We start from the raw sequence: 24554 nt of genomic DNA on the forward strand, positions 1-24554 counted from the left end.
TTTGTATGATTTAAGAAATCATATTGGGTAACACATTTGAAGTTTTGACTTCTCCATAGATTCTTATGAGTTGGTTCTGACCAATTACCACACTGAAAATTTATAGGTAAGTTAACACCCCTGATTCTCCCTTTTGCTCGAAGAATGTCATATTAGGACACCGGTAACAAGCAGGACAGAGACTAAACCAACAGGAAAATCTCAACTCATTACTCATGTTTTATGACATATGAAACAATGTGTCGCGTGAGACTAAATGGCTACTATGAACATCACCTAATGTCCAAATAAAGGTAAAATTAAATGTTTTGGTGAAGCATAACTCAACTAATGCAAAATGTAATGGATATATTGTAAATGTAATGGATATATTGTAAATGCACAGTATTTTAATCATCACGACGTCATGACGTCAATGCCCGCAAATTGTTAAAATTAGAATCCTTCCTATCTCTACCATCCATCCCATTAAACGTGAATGTGGCATGGTTCAGATGTGACTGGGCTCTCGCTGGATACATTCCAAAAAGGTTTCTGTAATTTGTGGTATCCAGTCCAACAGACAATTTCTGTTCCTGATATCTCCTTCAGCATTCTGCTAGTTACAGAGGTACTAATGTGGTTCTGTCTGTGAGGCCTCCATGTGTTGGAGTGGTAGAACAGAACATTTTTTCATGAGCAGCAATTTGACAGTCAAGCATGTAGGATGGAATCAGTACATATATTGCATGGGGCTGACCCCAAATAGTCGAAGATTCGATGCTTCGATGGGGGTGCTCTACGTCTGATTTTACATAGAACTACCAGTTTTCTCCCAATAAGTTAATATACAGCCTATTACAATTGTAGCAGGTCTAAAGCTACGTATGATTTTTAATACATTTATGAGAATTAATACCCAATTATGAATTTTAATATTCAGAAAATATTAATCCATAAATCTCTCGTTTCGGGGCACCACCGGAGTTGTTATTAACCCAAAGTCTCCGGACCTCTGGGTAGCATTTTAATAATTAAAAACAATTATTCATTAGTGATCAATTAGCTAATAATCGCTCAATTATCTTAAATCAATCAGTCAGTCAGTCTCATCTGAAGGGTAAATTCTCTTGGCAGGGACTTAGAAATAGGCAACACACACAATTCCTTGGTTATAATGAATGCAATTAGATGATAACTCGATTAAATTTGTCTAGGCATTTCAAGGATTACATATGCTGGATTAACCAACTATTGGACATTACTGACCACAGAATGCAGGGTTTTGGTCTTTCTGCTTGTGTTTCACCCCGCCGGGTTGCTGGTAAAACAGCCTCACACTGGCAGAGTCCGTGCGTTCTCGTTTAGGTCAGCTTCAAGCCGCCGGCGAGTCGCTTTCTTTGCCAGGGAATTGCTCTGGAGGTCCGTCTCTGGTCGGCTTTAATGGAGAAACTCGCAGTGGGGGTCAGTGGAAGTTAGCTCGACGGATAAGGCTTAAAAAGAACTTGGTCGTTCTTGAATTAAACTAGTGTAACTTAACGGACTGATAACTTTTAACAAAACAAAACCAAAGAAAATAAAACGCAAGTAGAGTTGCTGTTAAACGAGGAAAAGCTTGAAGCGAACAAAGGCCGTACGTTACGCCGGGCCGAACTCTTAGGGCATTGCTGGGAGAGGGGGGCTCGCCGGGCGCGTGCCGAAGCGCCGTTGAAGAGTCAGGAACAATCAGAGCACAAAGAAGAAGAGGGAAGCGTCAAGAGATCGAACAACAGCGTGTGTCGCTGTTTTGTCTGTTGGGGCATGGTTCCCAGAGGGCGGTCCTTCGTTTCCCGGAGGGGCGGGCTGTTTCCGGTTTCCCGAGGTACTGTCTTTCTAAACTTTTATTATGTCTATAAAAAGGAAAAGAATTGTCCTCAATTGTCAAACGGATGTACCATTCTTAGTTTTAAGCACTTGATTAGGGAAACAATTGTCAGATTATTGGTCATGATAAATACCGAGTGACATTTATACATTAACGGCATAAGGTTAGCATTTCAGAATGATGGCATGTAATACTTATTTTGTCCACTTGGGGGAGCTCGGGTTACATGAGGATAGCTCAGATTAATCCTAAAACAATCTTTGCTCAGGAACTGGGAAATTTGGTTACAGATAAAATGAAGGAATGTCATTAACCTTGCTGAAAATTAAAACACTGCAAAAGTAACTCAATTAGATTCTTTTCAGCAATAATATCAACAACAGATAGCAACAACATGGTAACATAACTAATCAAATAGAGGCAAAGGTAATCAAGTAACTAAAAGATTATTTAATTAAACAAGGTAATGCTTTGAGTCTTTGGGAGACAGCAGTCTTTGTTTACATAAAGAAGTTCAGGGCTGTCCCTGGTGACCTGGATTTTCTCACACCTGGGCGTGACAAGGAGTATCTCTTTTATGTGAGGTGATTAAACAACGAGGAAGGTCAGTTCAAATTGGTAAATCCTTAGTCGGGGACAGTCCTAATATTGCACCGTGTGATATTACATTGCAAGCCTGAATGGCTGGCCCAATTTAGATAACACTCGTCCACCAGCGTCCAAACATTCGCTGGCCAGGTCTCCTCTTGTGTGCTAAATGACCCAGTGGATGATATGTGAAGTTATGTCCTGTGGGCTGACATGGCTAAGCTGGCACAGAGTGGGACCACTGTCTGGCTTCACAGTAAATGTTGTTTCTCTAGTTTTGCTAATGTTTTCCATGTTGCCCTCCAGAAGATATTTATGATTGAATCCCCTTTCTTTCTCATGGAACTCAGAAAAATGGCTCTCTGTGAATACAAAATAAATTCTGGGTCTGGTGTGGCAAGATAAGTGATCAGAGGAGTAGCTCAGAGAGGAACATGATCAAACGAGGGGTTGTGTAAAAAAAAAAAAATCTTGTGTTATAGAACACGATAGTTTAATGTGAATACTTGCTTAAGCATTACTTAATGTCAGAAGTGTTGGATTTCTGAAATGTTTGTTAGCACCAGAGCATTTTTTGCTAAATCCTCTTAGGAAGTGTGAGTCAGCAGCTCATAAACAGTATGTACTAATATCTGCTAGTTTTGAATTTGCTTTACAACTGAGAGAGCATTTGCTGGAGGAGGTGATGAATTGTTCATTTGTACACAAATTTGAGGAATTTGAGGAGGCCTTGATTGGTATAGATAAAACGTATAATAGTTTTGAATGGAAATAGCTCAGAATGTGGTGTTAGGAAGCTGCAGGGCTTTCATATTCAGCATAAGCTGTGCAATGCTGGAAAGCTGGAAGGACAAATTTACACTTAAATTACACACTTAATGCAAATCAAAAATTCCACTTCTTTGCAATGTTATTGAAACTGCACCCATATCCTTTTAAAATGGACCATTGCCTTGTCTTGGTGTCTCAACAATTATGAAATATCTTGAAATTAATTGCAGGTTGAAACTGATATGCAAAAGAGGAAATACTGAAATAAGTTATAAATCTCAATTAAACCCTTCCTTAAATACCACAATTCAAAAGAGGCCTTTTTTTCTTGAACATTGATGCTAAAGCTATGTAGACCTAGCTTTCCTGTTAAAACCAATTTGTAAAAAAGATTGCTAATGAGAGTGTGATTATCAGAGACTGACAGTGTGGATATTTACTTTTACTGTTAATTGTCCTTTTGCACATTTTTCTTTGCGTTTAAGAAGCCAAAAATAAATTTGGTTGATTGAAGATATCAAACAGAAAACTTACATTGATGTCACTGGACAGGGCATTCAAATGAGAGTGAAAGCAATATTTTTGATATTAGCGCTTAATCAAATTACTCCCTTTACTGTGAAAGAGTGGGTATTACTGAAGATCCCATTGAGAATCAACACCTGCTTACCTGCTCAGGTAGATATGCTGCATGAAATGGGCTCTCACTGAAGACAGCAGAACATTTATCAAGCCATAGATATGGAGTCAAGTTGAAAACATATGCGCATACATATCCATAAATGCATGTATATAATATTTGCAGTCTTTATCACCTGCCATGTTTTTGCTCCTGAGCGTTTGCAGTTAAATGGTGAGTTAACCTTCGACAATGGCAGTAATTTATCCTATATTGCAGGTAGAGAGTTGACTCTTGCCAAATGAAAAAGCTTTGTAATACCCTGGCTGTCTGACCTTGTACTATTTTCATAAACCATCTGAATGTCTTGAGTGCTTTCAGGATCTCATACTACCTCTTTTTATCTGTTTCTTGTTTACCTTTTCCCCTCTACTTCTCCGTCACTTTTTGGTCTTGCCAAACATAATCTTTACAGTTCACCCTTCAGTCCATAACACTCTACAGCTGAACTCTAAAATAACTTATATTAAGGGGGGGGGGCACTCTTTATCTCAGTATGAACTTTGCTTTCAATGGACTGCTATGTCTGAAAAAGGAAAATACATACAGGACTGTGCAAAAGTATACCTAGAAGAATTGATTCTGTTTTGACAAAGACATAATGTGGTCACACTAGCTACTGATTTGATTTAGATTTTTCTTCTGTTCACTAACTTTGCATTTTGTTAATTGATGAATATGATCTATTAACATGTTTATTTTTGAAAGCATTCTTACTTTACAGCATTTTTCACTTTTGCACAGTATTGCAAATTAAAGGAATATTTGTAATTTTCTCAAAAAGCAGATTTGCCTCTTTGAAACTATTGACACACATGATACAGTATTCACAGGTATTGTAATATTCCAAGCCAGGTACTGGCTACAGTTTCCAACATCTGGGACTGGGATGCCATGATTAAATACCATACTTAATTATTCAGTTATTCATTTTGAATGTTAAACGCTAATGAAATTTGAAAACCTATACTAAGATTCAGGTTAAAATGCTATTGCCTGTGTAACTGAGCTGACATGCCTTTGCTGTCAAAATCACTTAGAACTTAGAACCGTGGTCTTAATAGAGAACATAAGCTCTGGATTCACCACAGTGTTTTTCCTTTTTGTCTGCTTACATTCGAGGAGAAGCTGAAATGCGTTCCCTATGTGTATTTTAGTTCAAGTCAGAGGCGTCTCTGTTTGTCACTCTCCAGATTTGCTTCCAGGCAGGAACAAACAAGTTAACACCAGGGTGACATAACAGCTAACTAACAAACTCTCAAGCACATATCCACCTCAACAGTCGTCGAATTAGGCTGATTCATAATTGCTGAACAAAATACGCAGTGCCGTAGTCGGGCAGAAATATGCTGGAACACATTTACAAGTACATATTTATGGGTATTCACACACAGTATGATGATTGCTAGTGAGCATTACAGTCAAATCTTCCATCTGAATATGAAAGGAACACATCTACACATCCACCAGAAGACTCTTTAGCAGAGACTTGCACCCAGTGATGCCACTCATTGTATCTCCCTGCGTGTCCACTGCCACTCTGTGAGGCAATGTATGAAGAAAGAAGGAAGGCAAGGTAGAGAGAGTGTCGACACTGTAACAGCGGCCCCTGTGGCGCGTGACGAGGTTTATACGCCTCTGCCTTGTCTCGTAAGCATCACTCCGCCATTGGCCCTGGGGCGGAAGTGTTCGCTGACACCTGTGTGCCGCCCGCGCTTCTCAGTGGCGTTCCATTCTCCCTCTCTCATGTTGACACCAGGACTCTCTGCTGTTGCCTGTAGACATGTCAGCATCTTCCCCTTCTCTTTATCTCTCTCTCTCTGGATGGGATTTTCCTCATCTGAATATGAAAGGAATAAAAAGTGGTTATGGCTCTACTCCGTAGTACATGGTATTGCATTATGCATAATTGACTCTTTGAATTTGCCTACTACTTGCCTCTTGAATACACAACTTATTTACCTTCTCTTGTGTCTTCAGGTCTCAGTGTATCAGCAATCACATAACTTCCCCCACCTAATTATCGGATTTTATTAGAGTGCTTTAGCTCAAGTAGCTGTTTAGATGATCTATTTTTCATTCTGTCTGCCCTTTTATCTACCTACCTATCAGTATCTATTGTATCTAACATTTCTGTCATCATTTCTGTCTACATGTGGATACACCTTTATATTAATCTGCACACTTCATACACCTTCACACCCCCCTTGGCATTTCTCAACAGCTTACAACCCTCAGGCAGAGCCACTTTGTAGGAAAGTGATAACATGTCAGTTCTGCCTCTTCCTGGCAATCACACCATGCAGCCTGTACTACCTCCACACAGATTTTCACACCCCACTCACACTCAAAGAACAAACTGATGAAAACCTATGAGTGGGCCGGCACAGGTTATCCTGCTCCAGACCACAGTTTTACCGAAGCTGCAACCACCAAAAACTGAATGAAAACACTGTTTTTCAATATTTGGGAAATGCCCAGGATCTGTGCAGAAAGTCACACTATAACTGCTTGTACAAACAGATTTGTTTGTTTAAGGTCAGATGAGTGAGTTAAGAGGATTTGTCACATTTACCAGTTTTCTTATATTCAGAATTTCCTGTATGGTCCAGACATGTCTTACGAGCGATGTTCAAACAGTCTGCCTTTTTTCACAAGGGAAAAACACTTGTTTGACATTTGGATGACTTAATCCGCATGAATTTGGAGTTTTAAGTTGTTACAAAAATAAACTAAAAACTAAATAACTGAAATAAAATAAAATGTGTGTCATGGCTTTCCCATTTACCACTTTTATTGTTTGATTTTCTTTGTTGGCATATTTTGGCATGGCAACCACAGTTCAGTGACTGGTAGGAAAATGATCACTCCGACAGAGACCTCAGGTTTACAGCCTGTCTAGGGGAACATGCTATTTAACACCCAGCATACTAATATTATTGTATAATTTTTTGTCATCCAATTTCTGGACTGTCCCACACAAAGCGGCCCCATCATGGACCACTTTGCTTAAGAAAGCATTTTTAGCATCTAATTTTATGTTAATTCTACTTTCTGTTATAAATCTTCTATTCTATTCAAGTGTTCGTCTGCTGATTTCCGACAGCAGAACACGAAGCTCCACGCTGTGATGTTTTTAATAAATTAAGTTTGCCCACAAATGGAGTGGAACAAGTCACCTTATATAGCATTTTAGAAGCATTGATTATGCTACTTGGAAGTAAGTAGGTTTAGGATAACAATATAAAAGAGTTCTTGCTTGAGTGCCATTGCCTTTTGCTAGATGAATTTGGGGCTTCAGTGGCTTATGTCACAATTTATGTGTGGTCTGGTAGTGATTGTGTCACTAACAACACAGCAAGGCTCAAAAAGAAGCATTTTGGGGGCATTTTGCCTTGATTGGAGGGTCTCTCAGCTGGGGTGGCTGGTGCTTACTTCCACCCCGGCTTCTCTCAGGCTCCACGCTGATGCCAAAATTTGTTTTTCTAGCTGCAGTAACCATGAATGAGCAGAAAACACAGCCTCAAACTCAGGCCTCAAATGCTACAAATGAGGCTGATACAACCTTGCTTTCACATTAAACAGTGGACACATTTAACACAAGTAACAATAGGGTTGACAAAGATGATTTTTTTGCACAACTGTTTCATACATTGACCAAATAAAAAACAGATATCCAAAAAATTATACCAGACTTTTCACATCATTGACCATCAGTCTGGTTTGAATAGTCAAAACACCAGTTGAATCTGTGTTCAATAACATGTATCATAAACAGGGTCTGTGGTTAAAAACTTGTATTAGTCTCTACCCCAGCCACTTAGCAGTAAGGGAGTTGTAACTGTGTGTTGAAAACAGTCTCATCTGGCCAATGACATCCCCACTTCTGGGCTGTTAATCTCCAGAACAGACATTAGATTGCTGAAAAGGGTATTAAAAGTGAAGGCGCGTGCATTTAGTGACAACCATCGTGAGATGGTTCCAATGAATGGCACATTTATGTGACTGATTTAGAATTACATGTCGAGCTGTGCTGCACCTCACAGTGCTCACGCTGTTCGAGGGCTTACCTCTGTATTTTTGTCATCCTGTTCCCGAGCCAAACAGGTAATCTACTTATGTGAAAGCCACATTAATGAATTGGTTCCCATCACTGTGGAGCATGATGTGGCTTCGTGCTCCTGGATGCCACAGAGACAGCAATTATTCAGTGACAGCCCAATAGTACTCCTAGAGGGAAACTGAACAGAAGTCATTTAGTATTATCCTAACAACACATTAATCATGTGTCAATAACACCATTGTATTTTTCGTGAAAGGCTTGTGAGCACATGCAGTTCAATTATTTCAATGCAGCATACACTTAACAATATTATCTCTCAGGATGGCATGCTATTTCATCCTCTGAGAATGGGTAGCATTTTCCAGAATTATTCTTAACCTGAGATATCCTTGGGAATTGTTTGCCTGCAGAGACTTTTTTACTCAGTGTCCTTCAAGGATGTAGTTTGCACCTTTGTTTGCCTCTGAAACTTTGAGAGAAGTAAACACATATTCTATAGTGACTGTTATGACTGCCAACTGTCGAAAAAGTTTGAAGAGTGTGTTGTTTTACTCCACTGAGCAGCAAAGACAGTGTAAATTATTATGTCAACACCTGTGAATCCTTTCAGCAAGTACACTTCGCTCTTGCTGTGTGGATTAAGTTCTTCCTACTCTTAATCGTCACCCTGGGAAATTGGTTCTTCCTTTATGGAACCTCTCACAACTGCAATCGTACAAGGGAGAGCTCGTTTATAAAATAACAATAAACCCAGACGGGGAACTTAGGCTGAACGTGTTTTTGTTCTAATAGTAAGATTTGTTGGAACTGAGGGGTCAGCAAAGACTGGAGAGAAGAAAGCAATGGATAAACATGGACTGAAGGCGTTTAAGTGTTTCCAGTCCATGTTTATAACTCAGACTGCCAAGATAGTGTCTACTCCCCAAAATACCCTCCAACACTGACATTGACTGTATAATATCATCTGACTGATTATGGTGTATCACTCCCACAAAGTTGTCACAGAATAATAGTCAAACCTGTAATGAAAACTGCAAAAGAAGGCACCATGCATGCCCAAACGCATAAACACACTCCTCGTATGCAGAGATGAGGGAATAAGTGAGAAAGCAGTTGCAGTATCACAAGAGGGTGTCACCGTGAGATGATATTATCAGCTTAAATCAGCCCTCACCGACACATCGCCTAGAGAGGGTTCCCTGCTATTTATGGCAGCTGTAATTTCTGTGGAGAGCGGTGACAATCATATCTGCTGGATATGATTACCCACTTGTATGCCTGATAGTCAAGCATAATCATTAACTGTTACAAAGTCTCACTTATCAGGGAAAAACACTCAAATATGTTCACAGAACAATTTGTGTTGCATTTGCTATCAAATCCTTTGTTTGGGTCTGATTTTTATATCTGATAATAACACAGTCTGGCAGTTTGGGTCAAAAGGTATTTGCTTAAACTTGCTCAAAGAGCCTCATATTCAAAGAGTTTGATGAATGTATGAATAAATGAGCAAGTAGATTCACATACCATAACAATAAAAAATCTGGATTCATGATTATTTTCCTTGCTGTTCTACTTTGAGAGCAGGGGTCAGAGTTTATGTGGTAACAGGACCAGCAGAGCAGCCCAAACATGCTTTACCCCAGCAACTCCTCCTGGTAAAAAAAAACACCCGCACTGTTAGGAAGCTGAAAGATCTAATTATTCCATAATAAGGGACCGCCCCATTTTCTACTCCCAGTCAGCTGTTTTCGAGACCTCCCAGAGATCAATAACATGCGTTATTACATGCACCAATAACGCAAATACAAAGCCAGCGTTATTGGTGCTGATACACCTAACCCGTAGGCGTCTTTTGAGTGTTCTTATCCTTACTACTAAATTATTATTGGATATGTGGGAAGATTTGGCATCAGTCCAAGCTGTTGTAGAATATTTATTTATTTATTTATTATTTAAGTAATTTTCCCCAAACTACAATGTGCTCCCTTAGAGGGAAATTGTCTAGTTATTCATTTACAAGGGAGAAAATGATGTGCTGTATTGTTATCTGGAAACTTGAGGGAAGTTAAAGTGAACGGTAAAACTTCTGGAAGAAGCGAAAAAAAGAAATCAAATCAGTGGAACAATAAGGGTTTCAAAGCAGAAAAATGTACATTCAGCAATTGTTGATAACACATTTCACCCAAACAGAGAATTCTATAGATAGATAGATAGATAGATAGATAGATAGATAGATAGATAGATGATTGCGGCGCAACAGTGTTGGTGTTAATTGTTTTAGTACAGCATGGTAGCTCAGTTCCAGTGTAAAAAGAGAGAAAAAACAAACACAGGCACCAGAAACCATTACAACAGCACATCCATAACGGAAACACTTAAGAATATGTACAGTGAATATATATGATACAGTTCAGTTCCTCTGCATATAAGTAGCCACAAAGGCAGAAAGTACGATGATTGATGCACCGGTGCAAACAAGGAGGAAAAAACTGTAAAAAGAAATACATGTATACACCACTAAACCTCACTGCTGAGCAAGAGTTGTGTCTGTGGCAGATACTTCTTTCCAAGATTATAAATTATCATTAAAATGTTTAAATTACTTACCAAACATTTACACAGTCTCAGTAATCATTACCTACTCTGTAACCATTTTCATGTATTAAGTGATTAAATGATTCAATCGTTGAAATCAAACCCGACTTTGAATTTATTCCTAAGGGTTTTTTTTCCTTATACTGTAGGTAGATATTGAAATATCTGCCACTATGTCAGACGCCTTTGTTGGTACCTCACTTCCTTAATACTGTTTTTTTTTATAATTTGTGTTCTTTGTCTTTCCAGGTTTCCTCCAGTTAGTGAGCTGGCTCCATTTGGCACCCCAGTGGGGACTATTCTTGCTGCTGCTATGGATCAAACTATCTTCTACTCCATTGTGGCAGGAAATGAACTAGGTATGTGCAACAGATTGTATACCATACAGTGAGTTAAGTCTACAATTCACAAACTCCAAGTGAATGTTTTTTTTACTTTTTTACTTAAAAATAAAGCAAAGATACTTTTGTGCCAGTGTGTCAAACTTCTACAAAGCCTTTTCTCTGGCAAGTGCACTTGTCGAAAAAACAGATTTCCTCCACAGTAAAGAAAAGTGCAAAACGATATAGGTGTAGTCAGATTTGAAAATACTCCTGCAAAAAACCTAGGTTTGGGTATCGTTTAAAATTTTACGATACCAGTACCAAAATCAGTACCCTTAAAGTGATACCAATACCAATTGAGTACTTCATTCAATACCTTGCATAAAATGCCACCTGTTGAACCCATAGTAGTTATCTATTTTATTTTTTTCTTCTTTCAAATAATTGTTTCATAAAAGTACTGGGAAATTGTAACACATCCTCCTCCTAATTAGTTCATCCTCACAGGTAGTACTATATGGGGAAAGACTACAGCTTGCAATTTTTTTAATATTTGAATGAGAGAGGAGGAGTGAAATAGTTTAGTGACCAAATAAGTTGTGGGAAACGAATTTAAGGCAATTCTTTGATGCGTGTGTTGGAAGTAAACAACGGAAAATTGATTTAACTTTTGATCAATAAACTGAATTGAAAGATCTCCGTGAGTGCTTTTTCCTTTATTGATGAGTCGCAAACCTCCAAAAAGATGACAGTAATAAGTACAAAACGAGTAAGGAGTCTGTTTAAACGAGACACTTAACTACGCTAAAGACTCACAAACAGAGGAAAAAACAGAGGCTGCACGTCCAGCCGATCAAACCAGCTACACCTGAAGCAGCTGCAGCTGTAGCCAGAGTCTCTGTGAGTAAATTCAGCTGATCGATCAGTGACAAACAGTGTTGGGCAGTAATGTGTTACTGGAATAACAGCCAAAACTGAAGGAAGAAAGTAGAACGAGGGAGAGAGGCGTTCTTTCCACAGCTGTAAGTAGCTACTGCCATTATTGTGTCACAGATGCAAGAACATTGTCTAGTGTAAACCAGCAAAATGCTTTCAACCACGAACATTTCTACATCTGATTTATTGAAGCATCTGCTAAAGTAGCACAGCAATGTGAAACTTATAGAAAGAAACTTCAGCAGCTACTGTCACTAATGCTTGGACTTGTCGGGAGAGAGTGGCGTTAACGTAAAGTTTTGTAACTACTGAAGACTGCTCTTATAAACAGGCTACATGTGCAGAAATTCAGCTGTTTAAAAGTCGGGATTTACTTGCTTTATTTTTTTTTTTCAGCCGGTGGCGTTAAGAAACGTTAGGCCTAGGCTATATGCTTTGTAAAAACCATACTCCTTGCTGCTGTTGAAAATGATATTAGTTAAAAAGTCGGAAGAGACTGCTTTGTCTGGGGGTGAAGGGGAGTGGTGTGTTGCTTGCGTGTTTGGATGCAAGCAAAACCATACAAAAAGTCATTTTTTGCAGCGATCTGTTTACAAAAAGTATCGTTTGAAGTACTTGTTTGACTGGAGACGTTTCAATTCTACTCGATACTGGGCTGTTTCATTCGATACCATAAAGGTATCGAGTAGCAATACCCATCCCTAAAAAAAACTCACATTATTTTGAAAATTGTGGGATGCACACCATAGCCACAGCCACTGTTTGTCCTGTCTTTTTCTAGAAGTAGAGAAGACAATTTTGAGATACTTGCAGCTTTAAAATGCTTCTCTGACTCGTTGGCAAAGTCTGAAGAGCATAATTACACCCAGGGAGAGAGTACACCAGACAGGTGTGAGGTTAGCTCATGTGTTGAAGCCAAAAGTAGGAGATGTACCTGTAAGCTGGAGAGAGCGAAAAGTGTATAAGGAAGATGTCAGTCAGTAACCGCTTCCCCACATGCACCTCAAGCGCTCCTGCGGTGATCTATGTCTGTGTCATATGGAAACCGGAGCTAGAGTCACTTTTCCATAGATACACTCCTGAAAATTGCAGGCTCAAAACCTAATAAGAGTTCTATAAATCTACCTCCATGTCCTTAGCAATAATATTCTCAGCAAAAGCAAAAACAAATGCGTTCTGAAGCCTGACCTTTTTACGTAACCACAGAGGAGTTAGGATCTGTCCATGACATTAAAAGGGGGAAAAAGGCAGATGTATTTCTGCAATATTTCTTTTATCAGGGATTTAAGGGATTTCCTTATTGTCCAACAATAGCTATTTTATTCAACCAGTGCTGCCACTCACTACATATTGTAAATTTTTCTATAGCACATGTGTGAAGACTGCCAATAAGTGAACTCGAGATTGTTGGAGGCTCTGTGTATGAAAGTTGTTCAAAAAGGCTCTATTAAGGTCTACACTGAAGAACTAATTGACCATGAAGAGAAAAGTGCCTGTGAAGGCGTGCATATGAATTCAGTTGTTATACCTGCAGAGTGGAATTGTATTGACGTAGACATGTGTAAACTATGCAGCTAATCATCATCAATCTGCCATCCATTCTGTTACAGTTCTTTTTCCACTTTTTCATTTGCTGTGTTTGGTTCCAGATCATTTTAAGGTGAACAACAGGACAGGTGTCATCTTCACAGCTAAACCTCTGGATTATGAAAACGTGACCACCTATGTCCTCCGGGTCCAGGCGGACTCTATGGAAGTTGTCATGTCCAACCTGCGTGTGCCTTCTAAAAGTAAGAAAGAGCTGATAATAAATGACTGAATGTGGAGGGTGAGTTGTGTTGTAGGAAATCGGGGATGAAATTCTGTTTCATATGATTCCAGGTGTTGCATTTATATGTAATCATAATCCCTCACTGTGACAGATTATGATTAAATACACTTGTATAAATTGTATCGCAGCCTATTTATACCTTTCATATTTATTTTCACAGTTGCCGCAAGTATGTAGAGCTATTTTGTATTATATTTTTGTATGTATGTGTGGATTATTACATGCTTAATTCTGCCTCACAAGAGCCATGCTGAAGAAAAATGTCACAGAAATGGGAAACATGCTCTCTCACTGGTGCCTCATAGGCATGCACCAGCAACATCAGATGTGCTTTTAAAATGTTAAAAGTACAGTCTAATAAAGAAGCTTCATGATCCTCGTTTATTACAGTATTATTATACACCCTTTACATATGAAATCTATTTGTGCTACCTACACTGTTAGGTAGGGATGGGGATCATTATTTTTTATTGATATTGATACCCTTATTGAGACTGCTTGACAATCCGATTCTTTATCAATACCCCTTGCACAGTATGAGGAAAATATTCAATGCGCAATAACATTGTTATCTGTTATATATTGAGATGACATATAACTTGCGATAAATAAACAAATATTGAAGTGTGCATATTAACTGCTTGTTTGTGCTAAATGAATTATAGCAGCGGTTCTCAACCTGGGGTCCCCTGAGGGGGGCGCCAGAGATCACAGGGGTGCCCAATGCTTTATCTGTTTTGAGGTTGTCAAAAAAAAAATGTGATAGCACACTAGATAATTTATACAAAAGTCTGTTTACATTTTCCGCTCATTGGACTGTTGAGCTCTCATAAAGACACTCAAGTGCAACTGTGGCGGCGGCAGCTGGTGGGGGGTGGGCTCGGTAGCGGTGTATATTGTAGGCTATTTGTATTAACAGTAGGTTATTGTACACTGCTCAAAAAAATAAAGGGAACACTAAAATAACACATCCTAGATCTGAATGAATGAAATAATCTCATTAAATACTCCTTTCTTTACATAGTTGAGTGTGCTGACAACAAAATCACACAAAAATGATCAATGGAAATCAAATTTATCAACCCATGGAGGTCTGGATTTGGAGTCACACTCAAAATCAAAGTGGAAAACCACACTACAGGCCGATCCAACTTTGATGTAATGTCCTTTAAACAAGTCAAAATGAGGCTCAGTAGTGTGTGTGGCCTCCACGTGCCTGTATGACCTCCCTACAATGCCTGGGCATGCTCCTGATGAGGTGGCGGATGGTCTCCTGAGGGATCTCCTCCCAGACCTGGACTAAAGCATCCGCCAACTCCTGGACAGTCTATGGTGCAACGTGGCTTTGGTGGATGGAGCGAGACATGATGTCCCAGATGTGCTCAATTGGATTGAGGTCTGGGGAACGGGCGGGCCAGTCCATAGCATCAATGCCTTCCTCTTGCAGGAACTGCTGACACACTCCAGCCACATGAGGTCTAGCATTGTCTTGCATTAGGAGAAACCCAGGGCCAACCGCACCAGCATATGGTCTCACAAGGGGTCTGAGGATCTCATCTCGGTACCTAATGGCAGTCAGGCTACCTCTGGCGAGCACATGGAGGGCTGTGCGGCCCCCCAAAGAAATTCTACCACACACCATTACTGACCCACCGCCAAACCGGTCATACTGGAGGATGTTGCAGGCAGCAGAATGTTCTCCACGGCGTCTCCAGACTCTGTCACATCTGTCACATGTGCTCAGTGTGAACCTGCTTTCATCTGTGAAGAGCACAGGGCGCCAGTGGCGAATTTGCCAATCTTGGTGTTCTCTGGCAAATGCCAAACGTCCTGCACGGTGTTGGGCTGTAAGCACAACCCCCACCTGTGGACGTCGGGCTCTCATGGAATCTGTCTCTGACCGTTTGAGCAGACACATGCACATTTGTGGCCTGCTGGAGGTCATTTTGCAGGGCTCTGGCAGTGCTCCTCCTGCTCCTCCGTGCACAAAGGCGTGGTAGCGGTCCTGCTGCTGGGTTGTTGCCCTCCTACGGCCTCCTCCACATCTCCTGATGTACTGTCCTGTCTCCTGGTAGCGCCTCCATGCTCTGGACACTACGCTGACAGACACAGCAAACCTTCTTGCCACAGTTCGCATTGATGTGCCATCCTGGATGAGCTGCACTACCTGAGCCACTTTTGTGGGTTGTAGACTCATGCTACGACTAGAGTGAAATTACATCATCATTCAAAAGTGACCTAAACATCAGCCAGGAAGCATAGGAACTGAGAAGTGGTCTGTGGTCACCACCTGCCGAACCACTCCTTTATTGGGGGTGTCTTGCTAATTGCCTATAATTTCCACCTGTTGTCTATTCCATTTGCACAACAGCATGTGAAATTGATTGTCAATCAGTGTTACTTCCTAAGTGGACAGTTTGATTTCACAGGAGTGTGATTGACTTGGAGTTACATTGTGTTGTTTAAGTGTTCGCTTTATTTTTTTGAGCAGTGTATTTCATTTTCCACCTTATAGTTTAGTGTTTATTTACTTGACTCTGCTCCTCTGCTCTTCTCCCCACACTCACACACACCTAGCCTGCACCTCTGGTCTCACACGGCAAACACTCTCTCTCTCCCTGTATAAATTCACCTGTGATTCAGTTTTCAAGTGCAGCGCATGTGGATCGAAACTGAAACTTAACGTTAGTGAGTGACATCTGCAGTGGTGCGTTCACTGTCGCTCCGTAATGTAACATTTCCTGCGTGTCCGTTAACGTAATACCAGATGACCTCTCGCTCACGGTTTCTCTGTAGAATGCTAAATGGGTTTACTAAATATACTTTGGCAGGTGCAACTATACCTGTCCGGCCCGCCCAAGTAAAGTATAGAAGTATAGGCCTATGTTGAAAACACTAGTTAGTGCAAGCTGTAGGCCTATAGGCTATTTTGTAAATATTACACCTTATAAACCCCTTTTCTTGGTATTAAACAATACCAAGAAACAAAACACCAGGAGACTGTTGGTGAAGGCCAACCAAGAGCTGACATTGATTTACACAGAGCCATGGAGGTGTCATTTGACTCCATTTGTTCGCTATTAGTAAGTAATTACATAATATTCTGTGTGCATGTTTTATCAGCTGTTGGGGGGGCTCGGCTTTTCTTAGATAAAAGTAGGGGGGGCGCCAAGGCAAAAAGGTTGGGAACCACTGAATTATAGGATTAGAATTTAATATTTTACATACAGCTGAATGTTGTTTCTAGAGCAGCAACATTAATGTTTAACAACAGCGAAGTCACTATATATAAACCCAATATCTGACATCACAATAATGAGTGACGTTTAGAAGAATAAAAACCCAGACATATGTCTATATCAGTCCCTCCTCCTCCTATCTGCTTGCACTGCTATTCACTGCCTGCAGGTAACATCACCTGGTAGAAGGAGGAGCGGCTGGTTTGTCTTAGCCAACAGCTGAGTTTTGAACAATGTGTGAAATTTTAAGAATACAGACCAGTCTATGCTCCAGACAGACAGCTTTCTATCTAGCTTGTTTTTAACATTTGGCTAATTGACAAGCTAACATTTGCTGTGCTTGTATATAACATTCAGGATGACAGACTGAGGAGAGAGAGGATTAAATTAACCCTTTCACAACCCTGTGTGAAAAAGTTGTATACTCGTGAAAATGTTTTGTAGCTGTGTGAAAAAGTTTTGTACCTGTGAAAATGTTTTGTAGCTGTGTGAAAAAGTTTTGTACCTGTGAAAATGTTTTGTAGCTGTGTGAAAAAGTTGTATACTCGTGAAAATGTTTTGTAGCTGTGTGAAAAAGTTGTATACTCGTGAAAATGTTTTGTAGCTGTGTGGGAAAGTTTTGAATGTGTATGAATCTGAATATCAGAAAAATCCAACGTTTACAGGTACGGATCGATTCTACAGTTACAAAACAAATCCCAGTCTGTAGGAGCTGACAGAGAGCAGCAGAGGCTTCAGCCTGATGATAAGCAGTCCCGGGCCCGTTTAATACTGCGTCTGTGGCATCACTAAATAACATTAGTTTTCTTTTCCATCGCGTTAAATAAGATTTAATGCTCATGACATAATGTTACATTAAAGGACCCACTAGTCTCGATAGCAGTATCAATAAGTTCGGACCTTATTGATTTTCGGGTTTTGAGAAATTTTGTAACCGGGTCCTTTTAGATCTGGGTTTCAATCCCATCCCTACTATTAGGCTTCATATTTAGATCAAAACAAGGTTAACAGTGTGTACAGCTGTCTTTATTCACTGCACTGATCCGTTTGTATAATTGGTGGCACCTTTGCTGCTGCCTTTGATTTGGTTTTTCATTTTCACACTCCATTCAGCATCAAGCTTATTAAAATGACTTATTATAAACTCTATTTAGCATGTCAGTCCAAAAATATCATAAATCCTTGAAAACTTGTGTCAAAATTTGTTGCAAGAGTCAACGAACAGAAATAGCCCATTTGTTTTAATTTAGGCAGACCGCCCCCAAAACGAGACTGGGTGACATAACATTAATCATCGCAAAGGCTCAGTAATGCAACACCTGTGTGTTTCCATTCTTAAGGGCTCAGTGTGATTGAGCATACAGAGAGCCAGAAACTCGAAGGCGGGGCTAAAAGCCTGCTGTCAAAGCCTCTTCCTGGCTGCATCCCATTGCCTCTCCGATCTCTCCAAAAATTCATTGTCTTTGTAGTTGTTCAAAGTTCAAACTTCCTCATACCTGGAAAATTGTTGCGTAAAGCAGGGATGATTGGCAGTTTCAGAAACATACATAAATTGTCAGACGCACCCGCAGTCAGAAAGGAGGTTTGAGACACTGTTTGACCACCTGAGAAGCACTTTCTTTGAAGCATACTGAGAACCTCGGGCTGCACTCTTTGATGGCCATGCTTCAGTTGGAATATAATTAGGCTTGTTTATGGACAGTTTACCGACAAACATTTTGTAAAATGATGGATGTGCTAACAAGAAGTTGGGTGCATACCTCACTCTCTATCCATTTGAGCTTCCAATGAATAATCAATGACCTACTATACCAGCCTCAGTCCTTCTTGCAGTGTCAGTATCTCACATACTAATAATGACAGCAATTACAAGTACACAATATTCGGGCACTCACACACACTTGTGTAAAGTAAAGCACTCTCTCACACAAAGGAGTGAGCCTTCCTGGCATCTATAGGCTGCCATCCTCTTTTGGCGCAATGTAAAGGAACCATTTCTTTTTTCACTTGTAATGCCGACCAGGGCTCCAAGACAGGGAATATCTTTCTTCTCATCAATGAGTCTATATTGAGTTTCAATTATCACAGCATTACTGGACTGATTTGTCAGATGGATGTATCTTAGCCCTGTTAGGACCTGTGCACATTGCCAAAATGCACTCATAGGTACATACTGACAATCATATGCACATGCACACATATAATAATCCAGAGTAAGAGATTTAATTAAACACGAATTCTAAATGATAATGCACTCATATGCACACTCAAGCCTACTCTGCCTTAGCAGAATTCCTCCTTTTAATGGAGCTGCTTCTTTCATGCATCTGTGAGTGTCTCAGGAGGAGTGGGTGTACTGTATGTATGTTTTTATGTCCTGATACTCTGAGGATGGAATGTAGCCACTTTCTACAAACAAAGAAACTCTGCAGACCTCTTTCGCATCCCCTGGAGTCCTCCTTCTGTGTCTCACGCTACAGCTTTTGTGCCAGTAATTTGATGTGCTGTGTTTTTGTTTATCCAATACCCCTGGTGCATCCTTAGCTCCAATGCCACATGACTTTACATTTTTGTATGCCACTGGAAGAAAAATGGTCCTTGACACTGCATATTTTTAACTAAACTGCAGTGTTGGAAAGAATTTGCGCTGTACATATTTATGCTGTACCTTGCACACTGTAGGTGTAACTGTGACAAATTACAGGGACAAATGTTTATTCTCAGGATATGTGTGTTTTACTTTTGAAAGTGACAGGATGAATATTTCAAAAGCCTCACAAAAAGACCAGTTAACCAGCAAATTTAATAATAAATATACCACATTTTCTGCCCCCATTCTCCATTTCTTTCACAGTATTTCTCTAACTCCAGAGAAATTCTTACTGCTTGATTATTGGATGGCCTTCAAGTTATTATACCCAATAATGTGCAAACTGCTTTCCTTGCCTTTTATTAATAGTATTGTCGTGGACCAAACTGTGGGGAAAACAAACTTCTCAACAATAAATAATGCGAGCTAAACCTCACTTAAAGATAATGGTTTAGAAGGCAAGATCTCATCATCGTTTCTATTATTTCACAGAGCCATATTTCACTCAGAGTGTGAGTGTAATCACTAATTGGTTGGTAAACAGACTGCAAACTGGCTCAGTTGTTTTTCTGATCTACTTATTGGGGGCACTGAGAGAGAAGTCATCAGCATACTTCAGACTCAGTTTTTCTCGATTCAAAATATTTGCTGTAAGCAAAACAAAATTAACCTCCTCATTATTGACTCAAAGTTTTCAGCTTTAGTAAAATATCTTCTCAAATTGGTTCATCCGAAATTGTTGTGTAAGGACTAATGCAATATGTTTCTCTTTTTAGCAAGCAATTACAAATCCACTTCAAATAGTAATAGCAGTGCAAAGTGTACTAAATGAAGAGGGGTTTTTCTCAACTCACTCAGTCTATGTTTGGTCAAAATGAAACCAAGAAAATAGTTTTTCTGTTTGCAGTCAGTATTCTCACAAAATCCCAATTTCAGTCAAATCCCAATTTCAGTCAGATTTCAAAAGCTAAGTGAATCTGATTCCTCAATTTAAAAATATAATACATTTCAAAATTGGTCAAACCATTTATCCTCAGATGATTAAAAAATACACAGGTATTACTTTATGACAGTGGTATTCAATAAAACAGACAATCAATCCCGCTCTCCACACTCACAGACTCACGGACTGTGAGGCCCAATCCCAGTAAATCTGCGAGTGCTTAGGGGTGTTCCACAAATCTTCAGCTGCATTCAGCAGCTCTCTTGCAGATATTTTGAACCCTTTATTCACAACTGTCCGTCAGTGTGCATAGCGTTCATAACATTAAACGCAAGGTTGCCAGAGGAAGCCGGAGGCATTTAAAAAAAACAAAAAAAACAAGGAAGGAGCAACTACAAGAAAAAAAGAAGCTTACATGGAAGTGTATGATGCAGTTTTGAAAAGTAAATTGACTTGAAAATTACCTTTCTTCCACTGTAAGGCAGTGGGTTCCCTCAGTGCCTTGGCCATGAAGAATGTAAAAATCACAAAATAAAAACTCCCAAACCCACAATTGTACATTACATGTTTTGGTGTCGTCAAGGTAACGTGATATGTCACAAAGTGTTGTCCCATTACACCATTTTGGGCCCTTGCAGTCTCTCACAGTCAAGCACTTACAAGGTGACGTCAACTCGGTCTGTGAGGGTTCAGGGTTTAGAGATTGGGATTGGCCCATGCTGTGATGTCTTCAGTGATGACTAACTTGCAAAATATTCTGGAAAATGATTTCAAGCTCTCTTTTGAAGTTGTGAAATAACTGATGACCATGAAAACATTATATTGACGTGATGATTTTGAGGCTAAATTATGCAACATTTGATCAATGCCAGTTTGGATGACTTCACATATGTGTTTATTTGGCAACTAGTGACTAGTTTCTGGGTTTGTGTGTCCCAATTCTTATTTTGTGGGTTATCAGATGCCTTAATCATACACTACATACATTAGTACGTTGAGGTCACAGGCTGTTTTTTTGTGTCACATCTACTTTCAAAAGTGCTGTTAGGTCTTATACTGTGCTAGATGCATAGATTTGTATTTATATGGGAAATACTTCCACAGGATTTATATTCTGGTGTAATTTGCCTTTTGCAGCCAACACAGCCAAGGTGTTCATTGATGTGCAAGATGAGAATGACCACCCTCCCGTCTTCTCCAGGCAGCTCTACATTGGTGGCGTTGCAGAGGACAGCAAGATCTTCAGTTCTGTGCTGAAGATAGTGGTAAGAAAACATGAGCACTGGTCTTTGTATTTGTTTGTTTTTGCATCAGCATATATGGAAACAGGTTGAAACTAAAATGCCTGATTTCACTCCCACTTCTTCAACATTTACCCTGCAGCCATGATGGGAGAATTCATCCGATCTGCTCTCTGTAGCACAGTTTTGTCTCCTCCCCTGTTGCTTGCTTCATCTCTTCCTCAATTTTGCTCTCCCCACTGTCTATCTTGTCCACGAGCAGGTGGGATCAGAGTGAGCGGCATAATCTTAGTATGTTTACTAGTATGGCTGGACAAGGTTTCACTTTGTCATCCTGTGTACTTCACTGTTTGTCTATTTTCTGTATGCATGGGTGGGTGTTGGTGTATACTTGCACTTGGTGTTAGGATTGTGGCTTGAGAACTAGTACCTGCAATGCCTTAAATGTCAACACTTCAGCTGACATACAGTAATCCATTTATAAGTGAATGTACAATATGTAATTTTCTTGAGTGTCATTCACTGAAGTGGAAATATATAAATAGATATGGCTGATACATATTATGGGTTTTACTACCACCTTTTCAAATATTTTGGATGTGAAATGAAACTAGTTCGGGAGGAACTGTAGCCAGTTTAAATTAAAATGGGAGCTTTTTACACTATAATGGACACTGGATACAGGCCAACGGTGTCTAGAGAATGTTTTAGAAAAGAAGTAGGTGTAATATCTAGCAGGCAGGTTTAGAAGTACAAAGGTCATCAAGGGAGATTAATAAAAAGTATTTCAGACCTTTCAGCAGATATGAAAATCAGCAAAGACCAGCAAATGATACAGAGGTGGGAGCAGTCACTGACATCCATGTCTTCGTTACCAAAATATGCAAGAAATTTGTTGCTGTATAAAAGTAAAAAGACATGAATACCAGGGTAGCCGGGGAAGAAACTCGTTCTATTGATGGTCTCAAATTAAAGTCTAGTGTTGCTTTTACTGCGGGGAATGAGCTTATCCTTAATCTTTATGTTAGAACTTTAAAAAAAAAAGTTTTTGTAGGGCACAGAAACATTCCTCAAGGACTGACATCAACGTTCAACTGCATTTAACAACTCTAATCATGGGGTTAGCATATATTAACAAGACAGATTACGGCACGCGAAGACATGCAAATACTATAGCAGATAACTATCAAAGAAATGTATGTAAACATAATAACACCTGCAGAAAATTTGATTATGAACATTATTACTACAGTAGCTCATCATTACACTTAGATAAAAGAAGTTAAGCCATTGTTACAAATACACTTTGCATGGCTAATGTGTGGGTGTGTCTGTATGTGAGAGACAGTATGTATAAATTAATTATGTACAAACTGAAACCTGAAACAGGGATGGAAGTTATTGTAGTTTTTGATAAGGAATGCAGAGCTTTTGGAATCATAAATACTGGAGATTATTTTAAAAACAATGGCTGATTAACCCTGCTCACCGCGCATCTCCTCTAAATATGCAGTACCCATTTCATGTAGGCTCCGATGTTGCATTGATTAAACACTGTGTTGTGGCTCCTACCACCCGACCAATTCGGAATCCCATTTCTGTCTTTCCTTTAACTTGGAATGGACACCAAAGTGTAGAATTATGGGTCAAGTGCTATCTATAATTTCCCTGGGGCCAAGGCTTCTTTGGAGTATGGCTAGTGTGAAGCGTTTGTACTTGACTTAATTAGTAATGAAGCCGAGTGGCCCTTTCTCTGGAGATAATCCTTAGAAATATTGTCAAAATTTGGCATATTCTGACACTTCTGCTATTTCACTCTCAGCAAGAAATAGTCAAATAAGAAGTCTCATTTTCATTTAAGCAAATGAACATTCCATGCCTTGTTTGCTGCTGAAGTCTAATTTCAGTGGAGTGGAAAACTTAAGTCAAAAATATTTCATTAACAAGGTAGAAGTCCGCTATTTAGAAGAAAAGTCTGATTACCTGATTACACCATGCTCCTTGTGACACCTGTTTTTTTAATCAGTAAGTAATTGGATTCATGGGTAGCCAAATGACTTTTTCTCAGCTCCCTCCTTGACTGCTTGACCCCTAATTTTAAGCACAGGGGAAAGATTTGTAAAACAACAAGATGCCTTAAAAAATAATTTTGGTGTTCTAAAGGATTTTTAATGTGGGATCCATACGTTTCCCCCTTGCAAACAAACCTCACTCAGTGACTGTTTTCCTCCTCCCAGTGTCTATAACAATTTTTTTAAGGTTTGCCCTACATAAATAATGCCGGTGCATATGTTTGGTAAATATGTCTTACCCAATGAAGGTATCTCACTCTGATGATATATGCAGCCCTTTCATTGGGACCTTGCTCCCCCTCCTTGTCCTCTGCCAATACTGTAGCTGGAGAAAAAAAAAGAGATTATTCCTATTTATCAGTGTCACTAGCTGCAGACAACCACTCTGAAAATGGATGTCTGTGTGTGAGCTCAGTGACCATTCAGAACTTGTGCTCTGTGTTTTTGCCTACATTGACATAAAGTGCAGATGCAGATTATGATCCTCATAAATTATATGTTGTTTTTGAGGATTATGTTTTTTAATGCTGAAATTATTATTGTTGAAATGGTAATAACCATTGGTCCAAAATTCTTTGAAAAAATTAAAAGGTAATTGCTCAAATTTAATAGGTTTCCTTATTTAAAGCAATTTTAATTGATATTTTTATAATAATAATTTTCACATGACAATGTCAAATGTGAGAGGCGTTGCTCATAGTGATAAATGTACAGAGAATTGTCACCTGACTCTGCTGCTCCCCTCTGCTTTACAGAGCTTTGTGATGAGTGTCAGCTCATTGTTTGGCTGTCCAGCCGGCAACTTTACAGTTTTGGTTCACTCATAACGCTTTTATA

At 39.5% G+C, this 24554-nt stretch overlaps 1 protein-coding gene across 6 annotated transcripts in view; it reads left to right on the top strand.

Moving 5' to 3' along the window:
• pcdh15a (protocadherin-related 15a) overlaps positions 1-24554 on the top strand; it is a 222534-nt gene that overhangs the window by 173367 nt on the left and 24613 nt on the right. For all 6 annotated transcript variants that reach the window (XM_038737732.1, XM_038737727.1, XM_038737729.1 and 3 more), the window contains 3 exons: positions 10792-10901; positions 13451-13591; positions 21542-21669. In XM_038737732.1, coding sequence (XP_038593660.1) covers positions 10792-10901; positions 13451-13591; positions 21542-21669 — 379 coding nt within the window. The remainder of the gene's footprint in view (positions 1-10791; positions 10902-13450; positions 13592-21541; positions 21670-24554) is intronic.

This window comes from Micropterus salmoides, unplaced genomic scaffold (assembly GCF_014851395.1).
Source record: "Micropterus salmoides isolate LMB-PRFRI ecotype aquatic unplaced genomic scaffold, ASM1485139v1 Ms_hic_scaffold_22, whole genome shotgun sequence".
NCBI classification, from domain to species: domain Eukaryota; kingdom Metazoa; phylum Chordata; class Actinopteri; order Centrarchiformes; family Centrarchidae; genus Micropterus; species Micropterus salmoides.